This window comes from Patella vulgata, chromosome 3 (assembly GCF_932274485.2).
Source record: "Patella vulgata chromosome 3, xgPatVulg1.2, whole genome shotgun sequence".
Classification (NCBI taxonomy): domain Eukaryota; kingdom Metazoa; phylum Mollusca; class Gastropoda; family Patellidae; genus Patella; species Patella vulgata.
In genome coordinates this window covers 61,578,505-61,590,799 of record NC_065881.2, presented here as the reverse complement: position 1 = coordinate 61,590,799, position 12,295 = coordinate 61,578,505, and the positions used below count along the sequence as shown (strand labels likewise).

General features: G+C 34.3%; 1 protein-coding gene across 2 annotated transcripts in view; it reads right to left on the bottom strand.

The window, feature by feature from the left end:
* Positions 1 to 5,118: 5,118 nt before the first annotated feature.
* The window catches only part of LOC126815686 (uncharacterized), a 43,074-nt gene continuing 35,897 nt past the window's right edge, over positions 5,119 to 12,295 (bottom strand). For both annotated transcript variants that reach the window (XM_056099933.1, XM_050541555.2), the window contains exon 2: positions 5,119 to 7,189. In XM_056099933.1, the coding sequence (XP_055955908.1) occupies positions 5,784 to 7,187 (1,404 nt within the window). In that variant the 5' untranslated portion in view covers positions 7,188 to 7,189 and the 3' untranslated portion in view covers positions 5,119 to 5,783. The remainder of the gene's footprint in view (positions 7,190 to 12,295) is intronic.

Here is a 12,295-nt window from a genome sequence, read left to right as displayed (position 1 = left end):
GGCATTTGAGTTTCATGAGTTACCGATGAGTTTTCAAAACAAAATATGTATCAATAATTTACTCGAGTTCCAGATATCTTATTTTTTCCTTTCCAGTGAAGATATACAGCTCACAATTGGTTGTCGTAAAAAACTTTTTGTGTAGATTACGAATCTGCAAACAGATTACAGGTGAGTGGTAGGGTGGGTTCGCATGCTACTTGATCATAAAAACCGAAAAAAAATGGTGTAATTGTATATTTTGTGTATTTTGTAGTGCTCCGGGTGCTACAAAGTAATAAATATAGACCCAAATCTTCGCCTAACCAGAGATTGCCGGTAGTACTACATAAGAAACAAGAAAAAGCACCAGTCTTCACTTGATTCCCAGAAAGTTGGCCTCGAATATGGTTTTAGACACAAATATTCGAGCCGATAGAACCCGGTAGATGAGCACCTAAAAATCTGAAACTTTGTGTGATTACTGATTATAGTTTGTACTAATATCTCCAACGTATGTTAAAGCCATTCTTGTCCCATGCCATCTAGATATTTTGTCGATTTTTTTCAAAATCTGTGTTTTAGGTCAATCTATGTCAATTAACATTTTGCATGTTTATAAAAGATACTGTACCTCCAATTGACATTGTGTAGAAAACATGTTGAGCTAAATTTTTCATGAAAGGTCACATGGTCTACAAGGTCAAATTCAAAGTCGAAAGGTCTTCACTCTCCAAACACGCCAGGATGTCAAATATAACTGGAAATTTAGAATCCTTGTGGAATTTCCATTCCAGAAATACTTATTCCAGCAATTTTGACTTATCGGTTACTGGGTTAGTCATTTGTTTAATGGCGGCCACGCCCATTTTGGGCCGAAATCCCCCAAATTGGGTGGATCGTATCTCAGGAACTGTTAGGAATATCAGCTTTTTCAGCCATAATAAACATATAAACCAAATTTCAGCAAAATCGAAGTGGGTACGGTTTAGCTTATTGGGTGACAATTGACATGAAATGACCCAAACCACACATTTTGAAAAAGTCGAAAAAATATTAAGATGGCATGGGACAGAGATGGTTTTAACATTTTAGAGACATCAGTAAAAACTATAATTCCTCTAAGTTTCAAATTTTTAGGTGCTCATCTACCGGGTTCTTTCGGCTCGAAAATACGAGGCAATTTTCAAAAAATTGTGTCTAAAACCATATTCGAGGCCAATTTTATGGGAATCTAGTGAAGACTGGTGCGTTTTCATGTTTCTTATATACTACCGGCAATCTCTGGATAGGCCAAAATATGGGTCTATATATATTACTTAGTAGCTCTTGGAGCACTACAAACTCCACAAAATATACAATTACACCAAATTGTTTTCGGTTTTCATGGCCAAGTAGCATGCGAACCCTATCCCTCACATCTGATTAGATTCGTAATCTACGCACAAACTTCTCTAACGCTACCAAATGTGGATATCTTTACCGGAATAGTAAAAACAAGATATCTGAAACTCGAGTAAATTATTGATACATATTTTGTTTCGAAAACTTATCGGTAACTCATGAAACTCAAATGCCCGTATTTCAGTCAATTTTTAAGCTACAGACCACAAACTTTGAACAGTTTCTAATTTTTTACATGTACAATAATATTTTTTCCAGATTTTTTCGACGGGATCGATTTAGCTAGGTCATTTCGGGACTAACATATGGTTCAATTTTATTTCAATAATTCGCTTGCGCGTAGGGGTCATTAGCAGTAGGAGGAAACCGGAGGACCCGGAGAAAACCCACAAGGTTGGACAGGCGACCCTACTCGTTATCACGTACAACTGGGGAATCGAAACCACGCCAGTTGACTCAATGACATACCTTATGATATATCGCGCACATGCTAACCATTCGGCCACCCACCTCCCCACCCCACCAAAAAATTAAAGAAATCAAAATCAAGATAGCAACGATATATAATTTCCAGACTTGGATTCAATCGGATTAAATAAAGGCGCATCAAAGAGGTTCAGCGAAACGTTAAGATGGCAACGGCTTGTTTAAAAGGGATATAGACGAAACGGGGCAAAACCAAAACAACCAAACTTATATATTAATAACTGTGTAAAGTTAAAACAAAGAAAATCAAAACCAGTCAAAAATGTGATCAAAATTTTCCTAAATATAAATCAGTGGGGTTTTATTAAATAACAAATAACCGATTGTTTTGATTTATGTCCATCATGGCCAATCTGTTGTCATTTTGACTAAAAGTTGAGATTTTAACTTGTAAGTTATTGTGATGCCTTGATATTCTCTTTTCAATTAGGATTGGGCCCGATTTTATACACCATGGAAAAATGAGGAACTTTGAATAAAATATTCTCCCGAATCGACGAATATAATTATGACGAATATGATTAGAATGCCCTAAACTGTTCATGATAAAACAAAATAAAACAACTGTTTTTTGATCTCACAAAGTGGCCAATTTGGGCGAATGTGAACCGTACCAATTTGTTGTTTTCGCACAAAATGGCGAATGAGACTATCATGAAATTTGACTCGTATCAAACTAAAAGTTATCACAAGTAACAAACTGGTTAGGTAATGATGTAATGGTAGTTATTGTACTGATGTATATGTATGAAATATTAAATCACAAATAAATGTTAATATTTGTTTTGATGGCCACAGAGATAACAACAGAGCGCAAATTTCAAAGGCAATTTTCTCAAAACTTTGCACAGTTTTTAATTTTTTGCAGAACTAAAAACAACTGAACAAACAATTTCTGCAGACAATAGAAAATGTGTAAAGTCAAAACAAACGAAAGCAAAACAAGGAGAGCATGAAATTAATGAATCATGATATAAATGAGAGTATGAAGTTAATTGGTGGGATGAAAATGACAATAACGAATGACATTATGGTAGCATGACATGAATGTGCCGATTCTGTAACATAAAGTACGGAGTTGGCCTAGCTATTCGATAAATCGGTGTGTGGCGACCTTGATATAAATTACTCATCAGCCTCCCCGTATCTTGTAATTACAAGATAGTTATCTTGTAATTATATGGTAATCAGAATATTTTTTTTTTCATTGAGTGACCCTAATGGTCATCCATAGATGTGCGCTAATATCGAAAGGATGTTCGATTGTGAACATTACATATTCGTCCAGTAGGGGATTAGCCAGCAGCAATTCAGGTAATTCGGAATGAATGGGACGTTCAGGGACGTTTTGCCAACGTATCTAACAATGTATGAAAATAACCATTTCTACAATAATTCACTTTAATAAAAAAAAAATATCATCAGATACAAACACGTATCAAGTAATCTCATATAAAAATACAACCAAAACATAATGCCTTCCAAACATACAAATATCCAATCTGTTGACAAATATCTTCTACGAATCTGTCTTTTATGTAAATAGATATGACGTATTGGATAATCAGTCCAGATCAATTCCACGGTAAACAAATTCCTACATATTTACACCAAGCTCCAAACAAGTGGCATACTCATATCATACTCATCTAAAACAAAACAGCCACATACGCAATTACAAAGGTAGTTAATTTATAGCAAGTAATCAAGTTATCTCCTATTGATCAACCCTATATACATTCACACAATATGTAAATTACAAAAATGATTATAATTTCCTGCATGGTTAAGGCACAATCAAAATACGAATATGCACTGCTTCAGAAAAACATTCCAAACAAATATAGACAATAAATACATGAAAATAATCTACTGCCTCTCCCTGCCGATGGAATCAACGTTTTCCCCTGACCCCTGTGCTAGACAATGGGATAAATATACATTGTAAGCTTCATCAGAATTGGATAAAAATTGTGACCTCTAACGGGTCCACTAACTTGGTATTATAATACTTTTACACTATTTGCGTACAGGGGAGTGGTCATTTTGTCGGACAGTTTGGTCCACTTTTAACCGTCATTATGGTGTAACGGTGATATATGTGAACGGTTTTAAAATTAAATAAAAATTGTGACGAGGGTACACAAGCTAAAAATGCGAATTTTCATACAACCAAGGCCATAATCCAGAAAGTTACGTTTAGTTATCGAAAGGAACCAAGATCGTTGGGTTATAAACATACATTTTATGTTTTATCAAAATCGAATTGTGATCTCTGAGGGTACACAAGCTATAACCAAGGACCATAATCCATGAAGATGCGGTCCGATACATTCCAATATGTAAAGGAATCGGAGATCTTTGGCATATAAACCTATGTTTCAAGTTTCGTCATAACCCGATAAATATTTTTACCTGTAGAGTGTCCAGAAACATGTGAACGGACACACGTCGGGCGGACAGGAGCGACAGCATACTACGACCACATGAAAATGTAGTTGTATAATAACGCATTTAGAAAAATGTGGTCTCATAAGTTCTGCTTTCGGGTGGCGCTACTCCCGCTTGAGCAAACGAACTAGACGAAACATTTACATATTTACATGGTACCCTGTGGATTTAAAAGTAAGTTGAAAAAATGAGTTACTTGCAATAAAGATGTACACTTTGTTAGTTTCTTTGATCCTCATGCTCTCTTTTTAGTGTCTGTAATTTTTTTTATAAGGACCCTTTGTTTAAAACATTATGTTTTGTGTTTGTGCAAAATATGCAGCCAATGAGGGAACAAACATGAACTAATCATCCAGACTGTATGTAAGTCATAACATTGTTTCGCCTTTGCTTCAATAACAAAACGAATACCAAATTCAATATTTTTTAAAACACCCTTGACTGAGATATGTATACCATTAAAGGAGCCAAGTCTTTAACTCAATATCATCCACAGTCTTCGACATTGCAAACACGACTTATTGGTCAATTTAAATCAACATTGATGTTGTTATCTTACCATAAAAAGTTGGGCTTCTGATATCCAATATTTAAGTCAAAATGAAAATTTTGAAATTGGCACATGAATCGCGTCCCAGAATGCTTTAGAGTGCGATTTGTATGAAGCGACTTGATGATCGAGGCTAAAGTAGAAGCATACTACTGGTGTAGACTGGAATAACGATACGTCAAAGACTGCCATTCAATTCGGACTTCGCCGAATATAACTGATTAGAAATTACAGTAAAACAGAAACGATAGAATGTAAATCAGTTTATATACACTCATATTACATTATGTATAGCGTTCAGACCCATGTGTGTCCATTTCTTGGTGCCCAAAAATAGCGATTAATTGGCTCCTTTAATGCGTAGTAATGTAAATACCATCTTTTATTACACATGATTTGGATGTAATTGTTTTATACCATTTACTTGAATTCCATAGAGATTTTTTTTTATCCACTTGGCAGTTTTAGGACTGGGAGTTTTACCCGAACGTATAAGTGTGTCTGTAATATTGTCAGCAATTACAGAGGAACCCAACGGATTGATTTTGAATCACCTCCCGCTGTCATGTCGGCTCTCTAAATCAATTAAAAAGCATGTCCATAGCCAAATTACTTGCTCTTTGAACTATGAGACACTTAATACAAATAAAATAACAATTTTTTTCAACAAACTTAATAATAGAACGAAGCTAATGTGTACAAATATAAAAGCGTTAAAACAGCCTAGTCGAGGTAGCCAAATATTGTTCTATGTCAACCACCGTAATTAAATTTGAAATTAACAAAGTTATGAAGGCCGTATAATGGCCCGGGGACGAAACTCCCGAAGATATTCATTAAACATTTCCCATGTATTCCACTCAATGCAAAATGGAATTACGTTCTGGAAAGACGAAGCCTGCCAAGTTTGTATCTATGCTCTGTAAGCTGTATCTACTTTATTTAATAGCACTTCTAGCCGACCTATATCTACATTAACATTATACCCTACTTTATTTAGTTCAGGTTGGATCGGCAACCTCCAGTATGATTGTCCAAGAAATTGGGCTTGAAACCAGATTATCTCATGTGCTAACCTTCCCGGTTGGATTTGACCATTGTCTAATGTTGGCATGATTTCAATTACACTAGTTTGCTGAGGAGCAAATATTATATTATACAAAGCTCCACCATGTACACCAATGATGATTCGTGCCCTTTGAAACAAGGACACGGTCTCCTTAAAATTCACCCCCCCTGAAAATATTCGCACACCATTATTTCCGTATCGATGGTTCAAAACTTTCTCAACTTGATCACTGTTCAATATCTTTCTACCACCATTATGTGTGTTAATACGTCTAATAAATACAACTAACGTTTGATTCATAGGTACCAGCCTATCGGCCGAAAGCCCTAATGCTTCTCTACCAGATAACCACAGTGTAGGATGTATGGGCGGGGCTATACACGTATTAATCATTCTTTTTACTTTCATTGGTTTCTTGTCATAAAATAGTAACCTATCACGTGAAATACCCAACTTGTCATAAAAATCATAAATTAAACTGTCACGTGGTTTATAGATGAGAAAATACACGTTACTATTGACAACATAATCATAAACCTGCATTAATTTGGGTAGAACACCGTCGATGAAATGCTGAAAGGCAAAACTGTCTGGAATGAGAAGTGGGCACAAAGTTCCATTGAAGTAATTATTCACATTATTTTCTCCAGAATTGTTTGTATACTCGTAGTCTGTTAAATTATTTTTCCAGCCACAATCGAGTCTATCATACGCTATTGCATTTTCCTGAACCGCAACTATTCCGCGTAATCGCACTGCCGGAATGACTTCGAGATCTTTAACATAAATACTGTTATTTAGAAAAAGCAACCGATCCTCTTCAGTTGAGAAATGGGGTTCAACTAATCTGAAGTCCTTATATCTGAATTCTATTTGTTTTTCTTTGAGTAAATTTTGATATTGTGAACTGTAGTAGTTAGGTGATAAATAATTTAAGCTTAATTTTTCTGAACTAAAAACGCCAACTTTGAAATATTTATGAATTATGCCCGAAATTCGCACAATATTTATAATTGGTGTTGTTGTCATTGATTTTGCTTTTGTTCTTTTTGTTGTTGAAGTTGAAGTTGTTACTGTTCCCACTTTAGTTTTAGGATTTGCTTTCGCCATAAACCGAAAGCTTTCTTCTGTTACTAAGCCATTCTTAATATCTTGTAAGGGCCAATTTAGTAAGCGCATGTATTGCACCAGAATATATAGAATCAAAATCATAGCAAAACGTTTCCATGTTTTTATCAATCGAACCATTGCTGAAAAAAGCAAAACAATAATAAATCATTTACAAAAGTCAAGGTCAGAAATGATAGGCTAGCCGCAAAATGTCAAAAATTAAAATCATTCTTCTCAAAATCAAAATGAAACATATTGGGTGTAGTGCAAAAAGCATGGCGTATAGTTCCTATTTCTGAAACACGTGATATCATTTCTCCTTTATTGGAGGATTTCATGCACATTCATCCCAAATCACAAACATTAAAAATTTCATTACTATTTACGTCCTACTGTTCTTCCCCGACTGAGCTAATGAAGAGGGGCATACGTCATTCAGTGTGCTAGGAGGGAAATTTTGCCTACTCTTATATCGAATTCCAACAGCCAAGGGATCTTTTACGTGCACATGCACGCGGCACCTATATTTTTGGTTCCATCCGAACGACTAGACAGCTGTCCTTCTCAGGACCCCCGCCCTGCACCTCTGACAAGAAGAAACCACGCCGGAAAATCACGATGAACTTTCTCGGCCAACGCCGGGAGTAAGCCCGAGACCTCCAGGCTAGCGAGCCAGCGTTGCATTTTTAGGAATCAGTTTGATTGAATATCAAACGCGTCGTTTTTTCTGATCTTTCCTTTTTTAATCGATGATATGCTAAACATTAGAAAGTGCATACATTTTCATAGTTGTCCTTCAATGTATTTTTTAAAAAAAAAACCCGCTAAATGTTGATTCAGGAGTTGATTTACGAAAGTTTGTAAACGTCGTATGTTATATTGGCAGTGGTGCGTGAACCCGGGCGGCTGGGATTTTACAGGTGGTCCCTACCTAGAATTTAAAGTTCCCACGCCTCCGTACGTTGGTTTAGTAATACTGGTTTCCATTTTTTATTGGGTCGGTTTAATGACAATTTTTTTCGTCTGGAATATATTAATTGATGCAACATTTCTACTACGGTATCAAATGGCTATATTCAGTAACGGTAAAACCACTTTATGGAAAATATCAATAATTATTGATAACAGTATTTAGTTTAAACAATCAATTCCATAAACTAAAGAGGATTTAACAACAGACAACGGCCTATATAAGCCTCCCCCCCCCCCACACACACACAGCCCAAAAAATGATTTCTACTATAATATCTGTAAACCTGTTTTCAGATAGGATTTAAGGCTAAAGTTCTAACAAATATTTAAACTGAAACAAAGCATCTATAAATATTTAGTATTCTCACTAAAACAGATATGGCCAAAACTAAATAATACTGGAAGTTTAATGTCTTACTGATCTACACCAAACGTATAATGAAATGAACCAACGTATGGATATGTAGTATGGCTCAAAATATTCATAATATAATTCTACATCTGCTGGTATATGATATTATCTGTTAATGGTATACGATATATGTTGTTTAATCAATACTATCAGTTTTAAAATAAACGATTAATCTAAAAAAAAAAGCAACATCTGTACGTTGGTTTAGTAATACTGGTTTCCATTTTTTATTGGGTCGGTTTAATAACAAATTTTTTCGTCTGGAATATATTAATTGATGCAACATTTCTACTACGGTATCAAATGGCTATATTCAGTAACGGTAAAACCACTTTATGGAAAATATCAATAATTATTGATAACAGTATTTAGTTTAAACAATCAATTCCATAAACTAAAGAGGATTAAACAACAGACAACGGCCTATATAAGCCTCCCCCCCCCCCACACACACAGCCCAAAAAATGATTTCTACTATAATATCTGTAAACCTGTTTTCAGATGGGATTTAAGGCTAAAGTTCTAACAAATATTTAAACTGAAACAAAGCATCTATAAATATTTAGTATTCTCACTAAAACAGATATGGCCAAAACTAAATAATACTGGAAGTTTAATGTCTTACTGATCTACACCAACACGTATAATGAAATGAACCAACGTATGGATATGTAGTATGGCTCAAAATATTCATAATATAATTCTACATCTGCTGGTATATGATATTATCTGTTAATGGTATACGATATATGTTGTTTAATCAATACTATCAGTTTTAAAATAAAAGATTAATCTAAAAAAAAAAGCAACATTTTCGATTTTTTTTTCATGTTTGTTCGTAAGTTTACTAACAAATCTTGTTCAGACCCATATAAGTCAAATTATCTATTTGGTCAACTAAAGTGATTTACAAGATATCAGAAACATTGGTCATAAAAAATAATCTTAATATGAGATGGCGGAAATTCGAAATGACGACCAAATTTCCTAAAATGGCCAATTTCATTGTTTGATATGACATGTACTATCCAATTGAAACGGTTCTCAGTGTTGCTGAACTTACAATTAACCTAATCAAAGAGTTTGAAAAATCCAAGACGGTGAAAATTCAAAATGGTTGCCAGAATTTTCGTAAAAATGAATGATTTTTTTTTAGAAAATCGTCAATTTTCTGTTTGATATAGCTTATAATATCTCCCTTATAAGGTTTGCAGAGTCACCGAACTTGAATAAAATCTCAAAAAGGAATGCTGAAAATGCTGTTAATGAAAATCCTAACAATGACACATTCTTTAGAGAATATATCTGGCTTACCCGACCCTCCACCCCCACCCCATAAACAATACAATGGGGCATATGGAATTGATTATACTGGATCTCACAGATCACAAGACATTCCACTAAAATAGTGAGGCATTTTAATTTCATCTCCTATGCCTTTGCACCATTTTTAGCCGCATTGAGAATTATTTATGATAATTTAAGTTCTCCTGTTCGTTCAGAAATGGTAATGTGTTCTGTTTTTACATTGAAGACTATATGTACGGTAACTCTTGTCGTATAGTCTAGTAGGTCTGCAGCCAAAATTTCTAGCTTGCTTAGAAACTAAATTCCGCTACAAGGTCCTCCCCAATCTGTTTCACAGTGGATTACGAACGAAAGTCTTCTAATATCTCTGTAAAAGATGACTACCTTCAACACTTGACGTCAATAATGACTCAAGGCGTTACTGGTTCGGGCAGAATGGTGTCTTTTACTCATTTTAATACCCATTTACACTAAATAGGAAATATTTTTTTTATCTACAAGCGTCTTTATTTATGCTTCTAATACATAAAAGAAAATGTTTTAGAATTAAGTTTGTCGGAGGAAAAAAAGTTAATATATGTGGTTCATTAAGTCGCATCGATGTCATCCTTATCAGTGATTGCAGCAGCCTAGCGAATATTCACTGCTGATCAGTGTGGGTCCTCCCTACTAAACAAACTATACAAAACAAGCTTATAATACCAGGAACACAAATCCAGAGTGTTCCAAGCAAAATGTTTGCAATAAATCGATTTAGGGCCAGATGAAAATTGTAATAATTGTCAATTAAATGCTCTATTTATACTAACAATTGTGAAGTTGACATAAAATTACACATATGATACTTAGGATAGGACAGGATTATTCCTACTAAACAAACTATATATTTTTGGAAAGCTTATAACACCAGGAACGCAATTCCAGAGAGTGGGGCAAATCCAGAAAGTTCAAAGCTAAATTAATTGGTTTATCATTTTACAGGTATTAATACTATTAATCCTGGATCTGACTATGGTTCTATAGGAAAGTTTGAGTAGGGATAATTTCTTTGAAGAAATGTTTAGTAGGTAGCTTAGTCAGTATTTTGGACTTGGGTGGACACTCACCACGTGGTAGGCTATTCCCATATGACGTCATCAAATATGGCCGCCGACGTTATTTCAATTTTATCCTACCTGCTATAGTTTTCTTTCAATATCTATGAAATAAAGGTCAGAATGAAGCTGGCTGTGTGAACTAAAGTGAAAAATGTATTTATTAAACTTTTATTAATTTTTCACGAAAACTCAATACCCAATTTTTAAGTGACAACACGAAAAAAGCTCTAAAATGTAAACAAAAAAATAACACTAATTAAACTTTTATTAATTTTTCACTACCCAATACCCAATACCCAATTTTTAAGTGACAACACGAAAAAAGCTATAAAATGTAAAAGAAAATAACACTTCAAAATTAATTACAATGGTATAACAATAAAAAAAATTCGTTGACAGCATTCAAAAGGGATTTTTAAAGGAATTTTTACAAGTTCCATCAGAGTCTTTGACAATCATACATTTACAAAATGTACAGCAGGATATACTCGTTGGCTCCGTAAATACAGAACCACTTTGCATATATTAGCCTACACTTTCAACTTTTTTTTATCTGCATATTACGTCCATTAAGAACATTATAAAAAAAACATACGCATACATCAATATACATGTAAACAAAAATATATTTTACATGAAATAATATATTGGAATAACATGATATAAAGAAATGACAATATAATGAGATATATACATGTACCATCGGGATGATACAATGAAAATATAACAATGAAATGAAAATATGAAGTATAACCTTGTACATACATGTATAATGATCAAATAGACTAGGCAGGTGCCCCCCTTTCTTTGGATATTTCAAAGCCAAATTGACATAGTTCTAAATGAATTATTAAATTATCAAGATAATGTACATGTAGATAGTTAGTATAAAAATATGACCTTAACAACCGAGCGGTATCTCTCACCCATATTCCAGCATCCGGATTCGAAATGAAGTTAGCAAAAATATTCCTAGCGTCAATAAAAACCTATCTACATGTATTATATTTATCACGATGATAATTGTTACTTTTATATTAGAAAATAACACTTTAAGACACATTAAAGATACCTTCCACGGTACAAACTGGGTGATCTGATGATATATTTGGACTAAAAGCATAATCAAACTAAATTTGTCTTCAAATCCTTCTCAAAACATTGTATTCGCGAGGACATACCCCACACAATGAAAAATGTATTAAAAGAAGTCAGGTTTGTCGGTTTGTGTCATGTGACTTAGCTGACGCGGCACCATCGCGTGCAACCTATGACGTCGCGTATGCGTAGGGTGGGAGGGATAGCGTTTTACCCCAAAACGAATTGCAAAAGAAACCAATAAAGTTTGGTTCAAATATACATATATCAGACAACACCATACTCAAATTCGGCCATGGCGAAATGACGTAATTAACATAATTCAATATGGCGTCTTCAATAAGGTTCAGTGTGTTTAA